Source organism: Anolis carolinensis, chromosome 4 (genome assembly GCF_035594765.1).
Source record: "Anolis carolinensis isolate JA03-04 chromosome 4, rAnoCar3.1.pri, whole genome shotgun sequence".
NCBI classification, from domain to species: domain Eukaryota; kingdom Metazoa; phylum Chordata; class Lepidosauria; order Squamata; family Dactyloidae; genus Anolis; species Anolis carolinensis.
Window position 1 is genome coordinate 91204530 of NC_085844.1, and position 20671 is coordinate 91225200.

The following is a 20671-nucleotide window of genomic DNA, read 5'->3' on the forward strand; positions in this document are numbered from 1 at the left end:
GTATACATAGGGGAATTTATACAAGTAAATTCATAGATATTGCACTATGACATAAATTTTTGTATAATGATAAATGATTCTACTGTTCTTCTCCACCTATGATTTCTTTAGAATGATTTAATATTGATTTTTCCCCCCCTACAGGGCTACTGGCTTCAAAATGGAATGATAGCAACACAAGGGCCACTCCCAGAAACCATTGGTGACTTCTGGAATATGGTTTATCAAAGAAAAGTGAAAGTGATTGTCATGTTAACAGAGCTGAGAGACAATACTCAAGTAAGCTGCTCATAAAAAATCTGTACTTGTACAAAGACATATAAAGTTCAGTTTCTCTCGTGTACAAAACTGAACAATGCTATCCATTGCAAAAAAAACAAAAACCCTGACCCACTGTGTTCAATCTAGATGTGCAAAAGATTGCTTTAGTAAAGCATACAACGATATGTTGCTGTTTTGAAGACTTTATTCGTAGCACACATGGACACTGAAAATATAATTTACATTGTGTCACACATGTTGAAAGGCTGAAATCTCAGCTATGATCTCAAGATAATCATTCTCTATTGAGTATTTCTATGCATGTATATTCTTCATAGTGCATCCTCATCTATATAGTGCTTATTTTCTAGTCATATTGGTTGCATTTCCTTCTCCAAACAACAATAGGATACTAAAGTCGATCCCTGTGAACTTATAGGGAGGTTCCACACAGCCCTTTAACCCGGGAGTAATCACATTTAAGGAGCCCCAGTGGCAAAGTGTGTTAAAGCGCCGAGCTGCTGAACTTGCAGACCGAAAGGTCCCAGGTTCAAATCCCGGGAGCGGAATGAGCGCCCACTGTTAGCTCCAGCTTCTGCCAATCTAGCAGTTCGAAAACATGCCAATGTGAGTAGATTAATAGGTACCGCTTCGGTGGGAAGGCAACGTCGCTCCATGCAGTCATGCTGGCCACATGACCTTGGAGGTGTCTACGGACAACGTCAGCTCTTCAGCTTAGAAATGGAGATGAGCACCAACCTCCAGAGTCAGACATGACTGAACTTAACGTCATGGGAAACCTTTACCTTTAGTCACATTTTTAAAACATGCTTCTTCCCAGGTTCTAGTCCACACACTCCCAGAAAGTGCATGCTTTTCTGGGGGGGGGGGGGCAGAGTCCAGATGTCCCCCCAGAACCTTTCAGGAGAACAGGGAGACACCCCCATCCCCTCCCAAAACCCCTTTAATAGCTTTTACAAAATTAAATTACTTACACAGCCGCCATTAAAGTGCTACCAGTGCTCTCCTGGCATGTAAGAATGATGCACTAGGAGAAGGTGGGCCAGGCACGATTGGCCTCCTCCTCCCTTCTCCTGATACATCATTCCTACATGCCAGAAGAGCTCCAGCAGCATTTCAATGGTGGCCAAGTACGTTATTTTATTTTTAAATGGTTTTTCTGGGATGGCGTTAGAACCTCCCCAGTCACATTTACGTGGGGCGTCATTGGGAGACCCACAAGAAAATGCAGGAGAGTATGCACTTTCGGTGCTGTCTAGAGGAGCCCTTAGTTTGGGGGTAGTTATTTTTTCCTACATTCCTGTCTTCCTACATTAATTTTTCTAAATCGAATTCACCTTCATTTTGCATTTCTTCCCTCTAGGAACTCTGTGAACAGTACTGGGGAAATGGACAAGTAACATATGGCAGCATCACAGTAGATCTGAAAGATGTTGATTCTTATTCCAGTTACACCATGCGTACCTTTGATGTAACTCATGTGAAGGTAAAAATAAGAATCCAATAATAAGACATATTTTGCTCCTTGACAATTCCAGATCTACAACCCAAATATCATAGTTATTCAGATCTTCTCTTTTGTATGGGTTGTAAACAGAAGCTGAAATACTATTGCTAAGAGTCCTTTCTTTTAATCCAATTGTGTGCAGAAGAAGCAAGACAGCACCAAAACTCATCCCTGTCAACTGATAAGAGCCTTGCCAGTTTCTGGGAACCAGAAAAGCAGACTTTCCTCCTAATAACTTTCCTTCCTGGTTCTGCTTTTCTTTTGGTACTATCACCACAGTCATAACAAAACTTATGCCTTTTTCTTCTCTGCTATTACATTTCTTTCCCCAACACACCCCTCCTCTTCCAGCTGTATGATAAAACAGGTCCTGGGGCTAACAATGCTTTTTCAAAGAAATGAAAGTGATGTCTTCCTACTATGATATATGTAGGAGTGGGAGAGCCAACATGTAGTGTTTGAGTGTTGGATGAAGACTCCAAGATGCTCTATGGCCAGTTCTACATAGATACAATGTCCTGGGGCTGATCTGGGGTATCAGACTCTGAATTGGCTTAAGGATGGTCCTTATCACCAGCCTGGGCCACTGCAGAAGCAGGAGGGAGTTCTGACCATCCAGCAATGCCAAACCTGCTTCAGTGCTACTAATGGATGCCCTTACTTTCCTCTGTCTGTCTGGCTGATGGTCCTCCCTCAGTGTCAACCTAAGATGACAAGAGAGAAGGAAGGGGAAAAGCAGGGGAGATTCCTCCTTTTTCCTCCTTTCTCCCCATCACTTCAGCACTTCTATTGATGTCATGACTGTCATCAAGAGATGACCATTAGCCATTTTGAAACAAGAGGTTGAAGCAGCAAAACAGATGGAGCTTAGTTATGCAGTTGTGTTTCCTGAATTTGGGGACATTGCAGGGGTCAGCACACTTAGAGTGCAATGTCTCCAGGTCACCTGAGCCCAGGAACACAGGATGGCCATGTAAGCAGTTGCAGTCTGTTTTGTCTCTGAATATTTACATCTGCCTGAAGTCACAGTATACTTTGGATTCTGGAGCAATGCGTGACTTTTGTAAACATGGTTCATGGTCACATTAAGTGGCCTTGGCTCATATTAATCATAGAATCATAGAATAGTAGAGTTGGAAGAGACCTCATTGTCCATCCAGTCCAACCCCCTGCCAAGAAGCAGGAAATCGCATTCAAAGTACCCCCGACAGATGGCCATCCAGCCTCTGTTTAAAAGCCTCCAAAGAAGGAGCCTCCACCACAGTCCGGGGGAGAGAGTTCCACTGCTGAACAGACCTCACAGTGAGGAAGTTCTTCCTGATGTTCAGGTGGAATCTCCTTTCCTGTAGTTTGAAGCCATTGTTCCGCGTCCTAGTCTGCAGGGCAGCAGAAAACAAGCTTGCTCCCTGCTCCCTATGACTTCCCCTCACATATTTGTACATGTCTATCATGTCTCCTGCAGGCTAAACATGCCCAGTTCTTTAAGCCACTACTCATAGGGCTTGTTCTCCAGACCTTTGATCATTTTAGTTGCCCTCCTCTGGACACATTCCAGCTTGTCAACATCTCCCTTCAACTGTGGTGCCCAGAATTGGACGCAGTATTCCAGGTGTGGTCTGACCAAGGCAGAATAGAGGGGGAGCATGACTTCCCTGGATCTAGACACTATACCCCTATTGATACAGGCCAAAATCCCGTTGGCTTTCTTAGCAGCCGCATCACATTGCTGGCTCATGTTTAACTTGTTGTCCACAAGGACTCCCAAGATCTTTTTCACATGTACTGCTGTCGAGCCAGGCATCCCCCATTCTGTATTTTTGCATTCCATTTTTTCTGCCGAAGTGAAGTATCATGAATTTATCCCTCTTGAACTTCATTTTGTTAGTTTCGGCCCATCTCTCTAGTCTATTAAGATCGTTTTGAATTTTGCTCCTTTTCTCTGGAGTGTTGGCTATGGTTTAATTTACCTGAAATGTGTAAATTAAATAACTGCCATAGAACCAATTCACTCACCCCCCCCCACCACCACCACCACACACTTTTTGGAATGTGCCACAGATTCAAATCCCCCCTCAGCCATGGAAATCCTTGAGCAGGTCATCCTTACTCAGCCTCAAAGAAGGCAGGAAACCTCCACTGAACAAATCTCGCCACGAAAACACCATGTTAGGATCACCATAAGTTAGAATCCCATACTGACATACCAATGAGTAGTATTTACATTTCAGATCCTCAATTAATAGTGGCCTGCAACTGATAACCAGTAGTGTTAGGCAGAATGAAGAAGCTCACCTGGGGAAAGAGAACAGCAGTAGGGTGTTGGAGAACTGTTTACTGTTCCCTGTGTTGATCTTCCGCCTTCAAAACCAGACATCTCTCCATTTCCTGAAGTTTAGCACATATTTATTTATTTATTTATTTATTTACAGTATTTATATTCCGCCCTTCTCACCCCGAAGGGGACTCAGGGCGGATCACATTACACATATAAGGCAAACATTCAATGCCTTAACATAGAACAAAGACAAGACAAACACGGGGCTCCGAGCTGGCCTCGAACTCATGACATCTTGGTCAGAGTGATTTGTTGCAGCTGATTGCTCAACAGCCTGCGCCACAGCCCAGCCCATACTTTGGCTGGTTTATGTTCTTAGCATGGAAGCAGGAAATGTCTACCTCAGGCAGAAAATTTCTTAAGATTACTCTCAAATCAAAAGCAACAACCTAACTTGGCAGCTAAGACAGATATGGGGAACATGTGTTCCTCAAGATCTTGTCAAACTACAAATTCCATCATCACTCACCATTGGCTTTGGTAGCCCTGCAAACCATCAGTTTCATCCTCTAAATCAAGTGACTGTTTAGCTCCAGGTCCTTAATTCTCTAGATATTTTGGGCCACCATTTACACAAGCCCCCACCATTGGCTGTGCTGGTGGATGATGACAATTGTTGGTCAAAATATCAGGAGTGTGATATGTTTCCAGCTCCTACTCAGCTATATGATTTTCATTCTCCCATGATTGTCATGCTATCTTTTCATTATTGTTATGCTATCTCTTGATGAAACTCAGTATCTATATTTTTTGCTTGTAGAGAAAAGAACCACGAAAGGTATATCAGTATCAATATCATAAGTGGAAGGCCTCTGATCTCCCTGAAAGCCCCAAAGATCTGGTCACCATAATCCAGAATCTCAAGCAAAAGCTACCAGCACCAGATAAAATATCTGAAGCACATGCACATAGCAAGAATGCTCAAGTTGTTATCCATTGCCGGTAGGTGAAAATTTGTGAGATAATATTTGCAAGCTATTTTTGGTTTGAGTATATTGCATGTTAAAAACTCCTGTTCTTGGCGATATTCATGTTCAGTCCGTGTTACTTTTATTACACACATGGAATAGGATTGCAACTTTCTGTTCTGCCCCACTTTTAAAAATCTTTGACTGTGGTTTGGTGAGAATGGAGTCTTTCAGGCTAGAGAAATTAAAATGGGACAGATAAACTGCTGTGAAATAAAAGATGTCCTAGTGCTGAATTTTGCCTGTTGTGTGGATGTTCTTTTTACTCCCTGTATTCTTTATTCAGTTGCTAAACTTCAAGGTGTGCTGTTTGTTATCTAGATGCTATTATTTTACTTAAAAGTCATACAGTTTTGCCCAGCTTTGAGCCCATATTGGGCTTCTGAAGTTGATTTCCTCTTTTCATCTTAAAAAGTATTTATTCAAACAGATTTGCCTATTTCTTTAATGTACAGTATGTGGAATGATCTTGTAGCACCTTAGAGATTAACTGCGAAAATGAAGTTGATAGCATAAGCTTTCAGAGTCTATATCTACTTCCTCAGATGCAACACTGCTGTTATAGTGTATTGTTATTATTTTTTTAGTGATGGTTCCCAGCAAACAGGAGTATTTTGTGCCTTGATGAACCTCTTGGAAAGTGCTGAGACTGAAGGTGCAATAGATGTTTTCCAAGTTGTGAAAGCTCTTCGTAAAGCAAGGCCAGGAATGATACCTTCCTTTGTAAGTAAATTGGTGTTGGATATTATTGTTGTTATTTTAATCCATCTTTACAAACATACAAAAAGTCAACTTTAAAACTAAATTTAACTATTAACCATATTTAAAATAATACACACAACACTTCATTAAAAAAAATATTTCTAAAAATTGGCCTGAATGAAAAAGTATTTTTGTGCAAAAATGTCCCCAAACAAATGTTTTACACAAAAAAGTCCAGAAATGAAAAAAAAAAACCCAAGTGAATGCAGACCATTTTCTCATTGTTTTGTCAATGAAGAGAAAACCTTTTTGTATTCTTTACATCCTTAATAGAAAAAGAATAATACCCTAAAGGCAACAGATCCCATCTGGCCTTAGAAGCTAAGAAGGATCAACCCTTATTAGTACTTGGATGGGAGTCTTGCAAGGAATGTGAGGGCTGGAGGCAATATTTCCAAGGAAGGAACTGAGAAAATAACTTCTGGGTATTCTTTGTCTAAGAAAATTTTATGAAATTCATGGGATTGCTGTAAATCAGTGGTTCCCAGCCTTTTTTGATCAGGGCCTGCTTTGACGAGGGACCACTTTGACCAGGGACTATTTTAACAGGGACCACTTGGATCAGGGACCACTTTGACCAGGGACCACTCTCCAACATTAGTATCAAAAGGGTTACAAATCAGTTTTTGGTCAACTTTAGATTCGGTTTGGTTATTTGGGGTGCTGATTTAGGAAATTACATTGGATAGACTACATCAGCTCTAGTTTCTGAAACAGAACATATGCCATCCAGTCATCGCCATCTGCTCGCCCACAGAAAACCATATTTAGTTGTCTAGAGCTGATGTGGTCTATCCAATGCACTTGTCAGCTCTGTGAAAAGGAGTGGAAATAAAATAAATAAAATAAAATAAATATAGAGAAAGGAGGTTCACAGAACAGATTTTCATTCTCACAGCCCACAGGTTGAGAATCATTGCTGTAAGTTAACAGTGAATCTTGAAGGCACATAGACAGACAACTAGATGACTAAAACTTCAAAGCTAGTGATGTGTGTTCATAAACAGTTCTGGCTTGCTTTCTACATATCTCTGCATCTTACCTTTTTTGGTGTGTGAAATTGGGGAAGAGAGAAAAACTCAGGAGGCTTTTAAGGCATATACTAATTCCTTCTTTCCTTCTTCTTCTTAAAAAAACCATATTTAGGAAGATTACCAGTTTCTCTATGATACTATTGCTAGCATCTATCCAGCCCAGAATGGACAAGCACAAAAGGCCCAGTGCCAGGAACACAAGATTGATATTCACAACACGGTGAAGAAAGAAGATGAGGCTAATTCTGTTGCAATTGACGTCTGCCCCTCAGTTCAAGAAAGTGGGGATGGTTTGGAAATGGAGGAAGCTTCCAAAGCCAAGAATGGCTCTAGGGAAGCAGAAAGTTCTTTGAATGGACCCATGACTCAGGCTTTAACTGAACTAGCTTAGAATCCATTGGAACCCTGTCAGCTAAAGATATCTGTACACTGTGAATTTTATGTGGCAGTTCATGTGTAGGTTTGCCATTTTAATTGTTCAGTATAATTTGTAATTTTCTAATATTTTTAAATGTATAGAGCTGGGGTTTTTCTTTTAAAAGGGGCTTTTTTGTTATGTTTCATATTTTCAACAAGGAAGGAAACAACTAATCAGTTGATTAGATGCATACCATTGGTTATATACAATCATAAGCATGAATTTTCAAATAGGTATCCAAAACACAACACAAATATAGGGAATCCCAATGTTACAAACAAGACAGGTTCTGTAGGTTTGTTCTTACACACACACACACACACACACACACACACACACACACTTTGGACAGCATAGAGAAGTGTTAACACCCCCGCTCTATGCCCCTGTTCAGATTTCACCTCACTTTCTTTCCCTGTCATAACTGGATTTTGAAAAAAATGGTTTGTTATGGAATCAAAGATTGGTGAGAAAGCTTCAATTGAGACACCTTTTCCCCCATGATAACTCTTTCAGGAATTAATTTTTCTCATTCCCATTTCCATTTTTCTCACCCCATTCCATTTTTCCACCCGGGGAGAGTGCGGATGAGCTCCCTCTACCAGCTCCAGCTCCATGCGGGGAAATGAGAGAAGCCTCCCACAAGGATGGTAAAAACATCAAAACACCCGGGTGTCCCCTGGGCAATGTCCTTGCAGACAGCCAATTCTCTTACTCCAGAAGCGACTCAAGTTGCTCCTGACATGAAAAAACCTCGTTCTTAACTACGAGTCATTTGTATGGACCTTATCATAAAGGCTCATGAATTCACCCCTCATCAGGGCAAATCCATGGGCTCCTGACATGGGGCATGGAGAAGCCACTGCTCCACACCCTGCATTGGCCACCTTACCTTCTCCCTCAACCCATGGGAGAAAGTGTCACTGTTCGGCTTTCCCCCGTTGAAGAAAAGGCAACACGAGAAGGCTCCTGTGTTGCTGAGGTGGTGAGCACCGCTTCACCTCGCTTTTCGGCATGAAGCCTGGCTGGAAATTGCTTTACGACATGTGAAGGTCTCCATGCCATAAAGGGAGGTGAAATAGCATACAACAGGCAAATCGGCCCATCTGATGAGATTGTAAATTGCATGTTTGTAACACAGAGACTGCCTATAGTAACCAAGCAATGATAGGAAAGGAATATTTTTCTACAATGACAATTCAACAGTCTACATGTCTAAATTTAATTGTAAAATTGGGTTCTGGTAGGTCTGGTAATCAAAAGGAGAGAGGAAATCAACAACTGCTTTGGCCATGTTAAAGCCCAGATTCTTTGGATCACAATCACAGTGATAAAAAATGTTAATTTAATGCTGTTGGTCTAATGGGAGATAATGAGCTGATCCATTAGCTTCCATGAGAACACAAATGGGAAGCTTGCAAAGAACATCATGTCCACCGATGACAGGACATTCCTTGATGATGATTATCAGCCTATGATCCGGCAGGACCTTGGAAGTTTGAAAACATGGCGGATCATAACAAATTTTACCGCCATGAGAAAACTTTCTTTAAATGATGGCAGATACAGACAACGTGTGAACTGGAACAGCACCAACCATGGTACTGAAATTGAGTAATACACATTTGCAAATACAGTAGAGTCTCACTTATCCAAGCTAAATGGGCCGGCAGAATGTTGGATAAGCAAATATCTTGGATAATAAGGAGGGATTAAGGAAAAGCCTATTAAACATCAAATTAGGGTATGATTTTACAAATTAAGCACCAAAACATCATGTTATGCAACAAATTTGACAGAAAAAGTAGTTCAATACGCAGTAATGTTATGTTGTAATCACTGTATTTACGAATTTAGCACCAAAATATCACGATATATTGAAAACATTGACTACCAAAATGGCTTGGATAATCCAGAGACTTGGATAAACGAGGCTTGGATAAGTGAGACTCTACTGTACCAAGATCCTGATAAAAAAAATTTACAGTGTGTAAGTCAAAAACTGACCTCTGGGTGTCACTATCTTCACAGAAATTTCATTTGTCTGTTCTCTTGAGTCTCTAGTAAATTTGATAAGTTATGAAGAGGGAATGTTTTGAAAACTGCAGAAGAAACATTATCCAGCTAACATGTTAACATTCGCACAGTTGGGTTTTCCTGTTTTCTCTGGCTTGAATAGAACTTTCCATAGAAAATGTTTTCCTCTCTTCTTCTGTTCTTGTATATGCTCCTCAATGTGAACTGTTGCATGTTGCAGGCATTCTCTATGAAGTTTTCTATATTATATTTCTGACCATTGCCATTTTGAAATAAAAATAATGTGTGAGCTAAGAAAAAAGCAACAAAAAATATTTTGAGGCAAGTATATTTATACTTTGATGATGATGATGGATTGCTTGTAGCACCATCACTGTACATAAAACATTACAAGTGTATAAACAAGATTGCTCTTGGGCCTACAATCGAATTCAGACATGACACAAAAGGGGAATGGAATGGAGGTTGGTTGAGAGGGGGATTGAGTTCAGCAGATACTACTGTTCTCTTTTGCCAGGGCAGTGGCAGTTCGGATGGTGGAATGGACTTTCTCTTATTCTGGGCCCAGGGATGATGAGGTTGTGTCTGTCTGTTCTTCCCATCCTGCGAGGTTGGAGCAATACCAATCAGGATGGTAAAAGGGATTTTCCTCTGCTTCCTGGGCCTAGATATGATGGAGCTATACCCGCCTTTTCTTCTTTCCCTCTGGGCAGTGGCAGTTGCGACGGAGTTGGACTAAACACACATTTTATTTATTTATTTACAGTATTTATATTCCGCCCTTCTCACCCTGAAGGGGACTCAGGGCAGATCACATTATACACACATAGGGCAAACATTCAATGCCCATAAACACATCAAACAGAGACCGAGACAGACAGACACAGAGGCAAGTTAACCTTCTCCTGAGGGGATGTTCAATTCTGGCCACAGGGGGGAGCAGCTGCTTCAACATCCACTCTGACGGCACTTCCTCATTCCAGGTCGTAAATTAGTTAAACTTGCCTCCCCACTTTTTTTATAAGTGGTACCTTATTTCCTACTTGGTAGATGCAACTATCTTTCGGGTTGCTAGGTCAGCAACGAGCAGGGGCTATTTTTTATTTTTAATTGACGGGTGCTCACCCCGCCACGGCCTGGCCTCGAACTCATGACCTCATGGTCAGAGTGATTTATTGCAGCTGCTCAACAGCCTGCGCCACAGCCCAGCCCCGGTATAAGTTGGACTAAACACACACAAACAGACTATAAAATTGCCCATTCATGATATCTGGATTTAATAAATAGGTGTGGGTTGGTTTTATAGCATAAATATATTCTGGCTGATTTGGATATACGAGGGTTGAATGAAAAGGGTTGAATGAGTGACAAACAAAGAGTTGTGACAGCAACCACCGAGTTTCACAAGCAAGTACGACCTTCATCCTGAATCAATCTGTGAACCCTTTGCTTGTGAAACTCGGTGGTTGCTGTCACAGGATGTCCAACTCTTTGTTTGTCACGCAAGTAAGATGTTCCCACCTCAACATCTTTAATCTCTCTCGCCCAATGAAGCACAGTACTCACATCAACACAATCACTATAAATAGCTTGCATTCTCTGATGAATCTCCTTTGCGGTGACACCTTCTGCTGTCAAGAATTCAGTGACTGCACATTGCTTAAGTTGCATTGACCAACTGTCTGCACAGGGTTCCATACTTTGCACTTTAACAACACAACCATTCAATGCTAAGGCTTCCCACCAAATGGAACTGTAGAGAAGAGTCCACTGAACTGCCGCATAACAGGACTGCCATCTGTTGAGGAGTTACGAAGGTGGAGGCATTACTTTTCATTCAACCGTCATACATTCAGTTGTGCAATTTCACAATTCATTAGTGAGGCAGCATTGCACAACTGACCTGTAGTCCTATAAACATAAAGCTATACTCAATCTTATTGATGCAAGGATGCTGGCCACTGTATTTCTCCATGTAGCTTAAACAATGGAATGTACAACTGCATGGCACGATGCTCACTAACTTAGCTGGCTTGAGAAGGGGATCCAATAAAATCAAAAGTTATGATAGCCATATAAACTGGTATCAAATGCTTATACAGGAGCAGGATGGTGCTAGTGCATTCATGTCCTGCTTCTGGGCTTCTCACCAGGTAGCTGAGAAACAGGGTGCTAGAGATATCTATTTATTGTACCTCTATAATATATTTATTTCCCCCACAGGAGACTCAAAGAGGTTTAACATAAAAGCATCAGATTACAATTTAAAATATACAAATATTCAACCATTAAAGCAGGATTAAATATAAACAGTATTAAAATTCCCAATTTAAAACCATTAAAACATCATCAAAGTTAAAACCCACAGCTTATAGGGCCCCTGGTGGTGGCACAGTGTGTTAAAGCACTGAGCTGCTGAACTTGCAGACCGAAAGGTCCCAGGTTCAAATCCCAGGAGCGGAATGAGCGCCCGCTGTTAGCCCCAGCTCCTGCCAACCTAGCAGTTCGAAAACATGCAAATGTGAGTAGATCAATAGGTACCGCTCCGGCGGGAAGGTAACGGTGCTCCATGCAGTCATACCAGCCACATGACCTTGGAGGTGTCTACGGACAACGCCGGCTCTTCGGCTTAGAAATGGAGATGAGTACCAACCCCCAGAGTTGGTCACAACTGGACTTAACGTCAGGGGAAAACCTTTACCTTTACCTAAGTTAAATAATCTAGCATACATATGTAAGTGTACCACCTTCACCATTTTCAGTTAGTGACATCTTCTGAGAGTGGCCATAGATGGCATGTTAAAAGGTCTGGATTAGATTTCTATTGTTTTTCTTTAAATTAGGCATTTATCAAAAGGCTCCAATTTTTTCATAATTTGATAGAAAGAACTTGATATTTTTTTGAGAAATAGTTCACCACTTAGTCTTTTGCTAATTGGAACATTTGTCTGGATGCTTTCCTAAGAATTTTTCAAATGCTTTTCATGGGAAGAAAGTTAAAGATGACTGTGGGTCTTCACGAATTGGTGGCAACACTCGCCCCAACTTTACTCTTTTCTTGGAAATTTACTTTTCATGGTGGAAGTTAAAATGGATCATACAGTGATGAGAAGGGAGAGATGGCACCCAAAATACAAAATCTCTCCTGTGGGACATTCTTCTAAGTAATGTCTTCCCAAAGCTTCATAAACTAATTAATGAAAATGTTTAGCCACAATTTTTAAATCCCCTACTGTATTCCAAAGAGCCTCCAGCGGCGCAGCGGATTAAACCACTGAGCTACTGAACTTGCTGATGGAAAGGCCAGTGGTTCAAATCCAGGGAATGGTGTGAGCTCCCACTGTTAGCCCCAGCTTCTGCCAACCTAGTAGTTCGAAAGCATGCAAATGTGAGTAAATCAATAGGTACTGCCCTGACGTGAAGGTAACGATGCTCCATGTAGTCATGCTGGCCACATGATCTAGGAGGTGCCTACAGACAACGTCAGCTCTTCGGCTTAGAAATGGAGATGAGCATCAACCCTCAGAGTCAGACACGACTAGACTTCATGTCAGGGGAAATCATTTACATTTACAGAATTCCAAAGACATTACTTTAAGCAGCACTTAGTGGTCCTTCATTACTTCAATTAATTGTTGGGCATTTTGAAGGCATCATAGAGTTGATTTCAGTTTGTAGGAACACATCAGATAGTTCCACAGAAATGGTGAAAGAAAACATGCTTTTAAAAAAGGGAGATGTGAAAGGAGTCAATCTGTTTCAGAGTCCCAAACACATGATGGTTTCAGCAGAACTTACCTGTGTTGTCGAAGGCTTTCATGGCTGGGATCACAGGGTTGTTGTATGTTTTCCAGGCTGTATGGCCATGTTCCAGAAGTATTATCTCTTGACGTTTTGCCCACATCTGTGGCAGGCATCCTCAGAGGTTATGAGGTATGGAGAACTTTCCTGCTTTGTCCACCAGGTTGTGCTAAAGGATTTCAAATATAAATTACCAGCAATCTTTTAAACCCACGGAAACTGAGACAGCGGCAAAATAGCTACAGCAACTGGTGCAAACTGACTACCACATTAATAGAGAAACTCTACAAAACTCCTAAATATTTGTATGTGCATGTGCCTTCTTCAAGTCACCTGTCAACATATGACATTGCAATGCATTTCACAGAGTTTTCTCTGGCAAGGAATATGCATAGGAGGTTTGCTATTGTCTTCACCTGAGATATAGCTGACAGCTGCAAGTATTCTTGGGCAATCTTTCATCTAAGTACTTTCATCTACAGCAACACCAGGAGCACCTGAAGTGGCCAGCTTCTGGTCAAAGGAAATTTAGTATAATGCCAAGTTTTTAACTTAGTTTTTTTAATATATATATACATTATAGCTGTATTCTCAATTTGCTTCTGACATGATAAATAAATCTAAGTACTGACCAGAGATGTATCTACACTTTAGAATTAATGTAGTGTAACCCAACTGCCATGGATCAATGCTATCGGATCATGGGAGTTGTAGTTTTACACGGTTTGTAGCCTTTTCTGCCAAAGAGTCTGGATTCCATAGCACTGAGCCATGGTAGACAAAGTGGTGTCAAACTGCATTAATTTAATAGTGGAGATGCACCCTTGAGCATGTGTGTGTTTTCATGCGCATGCATGCATACGCATACACGCACAAACACACTTGAACTTTCCAGTAGCATACTGGGAGAACTAGGGAGATCTAATGGTAGATCTATCTCTCTTTCCACTTCCAGAAGTTAGTCATATTTCTTGTAGCTTAAGATCACCAGAGCTTGAAAAAGTTTACTTTTTGGAGCATGACCTCCAGTGGCCATATCGGCTAGAGGTTCAGGTCAGAATACTTGGAGCGGCCAGCTATATCTCAGATGAAGACAATAGCAAACCTCCTCTACATATTCCTTGCTGAAGAAAACTCTGAAATTCATGGAAATGCCACAAATTGACAGGCGGCATTTCCTGTCAAGACCCATGCACATACAAATATTGGGAAGTTCAATAGAGGTCCTCAGCAGCAAAATAGCTACAGCAACTGGTGCAACTGGCTATGAGATTAATAACTTTTCCATTTCCTGAAGTTAACTCCCTAAGTAATAGAATGGGAATTATTCTGTTGTTAAAATATACTAATTGCTCTAATACAAATTCAAACATAAGAAAATCCAGAATAAATAGTCATAATTAATCAAATATAAAATTCGCATTTTTCTATTTCTATCAGCATAATTTTGAAACACAATTTGTCACACTGGTACTCCTGTGTAGCGGTGAGATACTTCTTGACTGACAGGATATCTTCAAAGAGAAATGAGCATTCTTCATCTCCATGTTTTGAATAGACTTATACAACTTCTGCATATTGATGATGTCTCCAGGAATTAAGCAAAGAAGCAGCATTAAAAAGGATCTGGATTAAATCTATATATATAAAAGAGTGATGGCATCACGGCGATGCACAAAACAACAAATCTACAGGCCCCCCAAGCTCGAAAATTGGCAACGCAATCCATCATCCCCGCCTCCAGTACGAGACAACAAAATATCACACAAACAACAATCACAGGGCCAAAAACCACAACAGACCATGTGCGCCTGCGCCAACACACAATCCTAGAAACGCTTCCCCCGCGCGCGCGCACACACATTCCCCTCGCCCACGCGCTCAACTTCTCCCTCCTCCAGCACCACCTCCATCTTACAAAAAAAACTCTTCACCAATCCTTCCCTCCACCACCTTCCCCCCAACGGTACACTCCATCCTCCTCCTTCTCTCCAGGCCTCTGAGGTAAAAAAACCCAAAAACGGAGAGCCTCCATTCAGCGGCTTCTTCGTCAGCCACCTTTTCCTCTTCCAGACACTATGGCTTCCTTTCTCTCCCCCTCTCTCCTTCCTCCGCCTGCCTCCCGATTCGAGGTGAGATTCCTGAGGGAAGAAGGGAAGAACCACCACCAGCAGCACCTTCTGCCTCAAAATCATTTTCTTCTCCCTTTTCCCCGCACACCCCCTCCCTCTCTCCCTTCCTTCTGCCTTACTGTCTTCCTTTTAGTACTCCTTTCCAAAACTTTCAAATGTTCTCAACTGCTGTGAATCTCAAAGACTCCTTTAAGAGCCAGCCTCTATTCTGGGGAAACTACAGTTCCCATCATGCTCTCTCTGCCATGCCTCTTCCCCAATGGCAGGGAGAGTTTGCAACGTTTCCTTAGCTACTGGAAAACTTCCATTCTTCCTCCTTTGGTTATACAACAGACAACCTTGGGTTATACAAAACCAGCACCTCGTGGCTCAAGTGACTTCACTCCAATCGATATTAAATAACAATCATAAAACAATACATTAATCAGTCAATAAATAGGCAATATACTTTCCTCCTGTTTTTCTCCCAACAGTTTCCAAAAAGCGAACCTCTGAGGATGTGCAAAGTTTCTTTTCTCTGCCATTCTGTTCTCTCTATTGTGTATAAGGGGTGGCTTTTAAATACCCCATAATATTATAATGCTATCATAATAATAAGGCTTTTTAATACTCCATACTATAATAATAATAATAATAATAATAATAATAATAATAATAATAATAATAACACTTAACCATCATTGGATCTTCAAACCAAATCTCATCAGATTAATTACCATTGAATGACCTTACAACTTCAAACCCTGCCTGCTTCCTACTTAGGGGAATCCTTTCTTGGGAGGAATAATAATAATAATAATAATAATAATAATAATAATAATAATAAACCTTTGGAATATAATAATAATATTACATAATAATAATAAACCTTTTAAATATAATAATATTACATAGTAATAATGAAAATAAACCTTTCAAATATAATAATAATATTGAATCATAATAATAAACCTTTGGAATATAATAATAATAATAATAACAATAATATAATATAATACAGCAGGTTGTATACACACACACACACACACACACACACACACACACTGGTATATATGGATAACCCATACTCACCATACACCATATATAGGTGTGGGATACATACATATATGGAATATATATAGGCAACTTCAGATTATTTCTATATGAGAAACAGAATCTATATACATATACACACATTTGTATATGGATACAACGTACAACAGATGCTCAACGTACAACATATGACTACTTCCTACCAAGGGCAACCCTTCGTTACCCAGCTTAAATACAATTGAATATCCTTTCACCTTCCAACCCTCGCTCCTTCCTACCTAAGCTAAACCTTTCTTGACCACTTTTAATACCATTCAATACCCTTACACCATCAAACCGTACTTCCTTCAGACTTTAACTACTAATGGACTTACTGGAAGTTCACTAGACATGATGTGAGCTCAAGATCACACACAATCTTATCCATTTTCTACATATATACAACCATAACACATATACCACGACTTCCTCATTACTTTATTTTCAACACCACCACACTCCTCCACATCAAGACGTAAAGAACAACACTCTCAAAACAGAAGGATGGAGTGGCCATGGGGAGCCCTCTCAGCCCAGTAGTAGCAAATTTCTATATGGAATACTTTGAAAAACAGGCCCTAGAAACAGCACCAAAAAAGCCAACTGTTTGGTTCAGATACGTAGATGACACCTTCACGATTTGGAGCCATGGAGAGGAAGAACTCAGCAAGTTCCTGGACCATCTTAACAGCATCCACCCAAACATCCAATTCACCATGGAAAAAGAAAAGGAAGGAAAACTGCCATTTCTAGATGTTCTGGTCATCCGCAAACCCAATCAACAATTGGGCCACACAGTTTACAGAAAACCTACTCACACAGATAGATACCTTCATAAAAACTCCAACCATCGCCCAAGTCAAAAAAGGAGCACAATCAAAGCCCTGACAGACCGTGCACAAAGAATCTGCGAACCTCACCTCCTCCAAGGTGAACTCAACCACCTAAACTGGGCTCTACAGGCCAATGGATACTCCACCACAGACATCAGAAGAGCTGCAAGGCCAAGAACAAGCCATGGGAGTCAAGACAAAGATCCACCCAGAGGAAAGGTGTTCTTACCATACATCAAGGGAACTACTGACCGCATAGGGAAGCTGATGAAGAAGCACAACCTACAAACTATCTACAGACCCACGAAGAAAATCCAACAAATGCTACGGTCAGCGAAGGACAAGAGGGATCCTCTCTCTTCTGCAGGAGTCTACCGGATACCATGCAGCTGTGGACAAGTCTACATAGGGACCACCAAACGCAGCGCCCAAACAAGAGTCAAAGAACATGAAAGGCACTGCAGACTAATTCAACCAGAGAAATCAGCCATAGCAGAGCATTTGATGAACCAGCCTGGACACAGAATACTATTTGAGAACACAAAAATGCTGGACCATTCTAACAACTATCATGTCAGACTACACAGAGAAGCCATTGAAATCCACAAGCATGTGGACAACTTCAACAGAAAGGAAGAAACCATGAAAATGAACAAAATCTGGCTACCAGTATTAAAAAACTCAAGAATCAGAACAGTAAATAAAAAGCAATACTATGAAAACAGAGGATTTCCAGACATGAATCAACCTAGGGCAGTTAACGACTCTAAACAAAGGATGCCCCAGAGGCAGGAAGAAGACAGCAGATAAGCTTTTCAATGCTAATTAAAGTGATTAACTACACACATTCACACTGACCTCTCTCACCCTAGACTTTCCACAGATATATATTTACCTCTTTGCTTAGTTTTCTCCATACCTCACAACCTCTGAGGATGCCTGCCATAGATGTGGGCGAAACGTCAGGAGAGAATGCTTCTGGAACATGGCCACACAGCCCGAAAGACACACAACAACCCCACTCTCAAAACAGATGAATTCCACACAAGAAACAAACGACAAAAAAAGGAATAACCACAAATACTGCATATTCACAACCTTTTGGAAATGACATATACCAACTACCACCAATTGCTCAATACTTTATTTCCCATATCACCAGGCTTCGCCACAGCAACGCGTGGCCGGGCACAGCTAGTAAAACACAAATCTAAGTACAGGATATAGTTTGTGCTGAACCCAAAAAGGGAAGGTGGGAGATCGCATCGTGGTCTATGCAGGTGTTCAGCTGTTAGCCTGCTGGATGTCTTTGGTGGAAGTGGGCATGCCAGATTCAACAACAGGCCTTGCTGCCAACCACATGTTTATGTAGCCTCATTCCAACAAAACCTTATGCAAGGCAAGCGACCGTTGCCATTACAAGTACAACATTGATAGTTCTGATAATCATCTTACACACAAACATAGTTTTGAACCAACACAGGCTGTGATTCTCTCTCCTCTGCCCTGGATGGCTGCCTTTCAAGGCACTGGTCTCACTGAGGTAGGTTTATAGCACTATGTTTGTGTGTACTTGACAGCTTTCATGTTCAGGATACAACTTCATCCTGCAACATCAAACCTAGCCAGACATGCAGGACGATGGGAGTTATAGTTGGGAGTCAGTGACTTGTAAGTGTGTCAGGCTAGATCTACACTGCCCTATATCTCAGGATCTGATCACAGATTATTTGATTTGAACTGGATTATATGAGTCTACACTGTCTGATTATCTGGGATAAGAAGATAATTTGGGATCAGATCCTGAGATATAGGATAAATCTAGCCTCAGAGCTTTTGTGCTCTAGAAAGCATTTTCTGACAATGGTTTCCGTCAAGTGACCACCTTATCACATTGAGAAATTTCCCAGTCATAGGACACTTCAGCCTCTTTTCAAGCATGGAGAAACACTGAGCTCATTCCATGAGTTAAACTACTTCTGGCTGTCATGCATAGCCCTCCGTGGTTGAAAAGAGGCAGAAGCGTACTGAAAGAAGGGAACTCCAGCAATCGAAATCATCGTGAGAAATTTTTTCCCTGGTAGGACACTTCAACCTCTTTTGAAGCATGGATTTACCAAAAACGGATTTACCAAAAACAAATCATGCCAGACTAATCTGATCTCTTTTTTTGATAGAGCTACAAGCTGGGTAGATGCGGGGAATGCCATGGATGTAGCATATCTGGATTTCAGTACGGCATTCGACAAGGTCCCCCACGACCTTCTGACAAACAAGCTAGTCAAATGTGGGCTGGGCAAAACTACGGTTAGGTGGATCTGTAATTGGTTGAGTGAACAAACCCAAAGGGTGCTCACTAATGCATCTTCTTCATCTTGGAAAGAAGTCACAAGTGGAGTGCCGCAGGGTTCCAACCTGGGCCCGGTTCTGTTCAACGTCTTTATTAACGACTTAGATGAAGAGTTAGAAGGCATGATCATCAAGTTTGCAGACGACACCAAACTGGGAGGGACAGCTAACACTCTAGAAGACAGGAGTAGAAGGGTCTGGAGAACAAGCTCCATGAAGAGCGGCTTAAAGAACTGGGCATGTTTAGCCTGCAGAAGAGAAGGCTGAGAGGAGACATGATAGCCATGTACACATATGTGAGGGGAAGTCTTAGGGAGGAGGGAGCAAGCTTGTTTTCTGCTGCCTTGCAGACTAGGGCGTGAAACAATGGCTTCAAACTACAGGAAAGGAGATTCCACATGAACATCAGGAAGAACTTCCTCACTGTGAGAGCTGTTCAGCAGTGGAACTCTCTGACCCGGACGGTGTGGAGGCTCCTCCTTTGGAGGCTTTTAAACAGAGGCTGGATGGCCACCTGTCGGGGATGCTTTGAATGAGATTTTCCTGCTTCTTTCAGGAGGTTGGACTGGATGGCCCACAAGGTCTCTTCCAACTCTACGATTCTATGATTCTATGGAGAGTCACAGAGCTCATCACATGTTTCAGGGTTGAAAAGAAGCAGAAATGTCCTGATAGGAGGGAACTCTTAACAGACCTCCTATCTTTTATCGCACTTTACTCTTACGTTTACAGCTGGAAAAAAGGTGCGATGAGAACCATCACAGTTTTCTGTCTTGTTTCAGTGCCCAACCATCAGCAATGGTTTTAACCTGGATCTCTTGTATTCATGCAGAATCATAGGCTCCCATGGAAAGAAATGGTTTTAAACTGGTGTCTGTCTCCTTTAATGTAACGGGCTTTGGGAAGGGCCAGGGATCTCTTGGTTTTTGGATATTGATGTTTCTCCTGATTAAAAACAAAAAAAGTAATACTGACCTTTTGATGACTGTAAAAGATGAATGTATTGCCAGCTCTTAAGTTTCCACGTGTGAGTGTGATGGGGAGGCAGAACTCGAAATGGGACTACTGACGATATAAGAGGAGTGATTCTTTACTCTTAAAGGGACGGTCACCCATGCTTTCCATTCTCAATGTGATGAGAT

General features: G+C 41.4%; 1 protein-coding gene across 7 annotated transcripts in view; it reads left to right on the forward strand.

Annotated features, from left to right (window-relative positions):
• Positions 1-10066, forward strand: part of ptprc (protein tyrosine phosphatase receptor type C) — a 136148-nt gene extending 126082 nt beyond the window's left edge. For all 7 annotated transcript variants that reach the window (XM_008115016.3, XM_008115015.3, XM_016995199.2 and 4 more), the window contains 5 exons: positions 145-279; positions 1646-1768; positions 4885-5066; positions 5680-5815; positions 7001-10066. In XM_008115016.3, the coding sequence (XP_008113223.2) occupies positions 145-279; positions 1646-1768; positions 4885-5066; positions 5680-5815; positions 7001-7279 (855 nt within the window). In that variant the 3' untranslated portion in view covers positions 7280-10066. The remainder of the gene's footprint in view (positions 1-144; positions 280-1645; positions 1769-4884; positions 5067-5679; positions 5816-7000) is intronic.
• The last annotated feature ends 10605 nt before the right edge of the window (positions 10067-20671 follow it).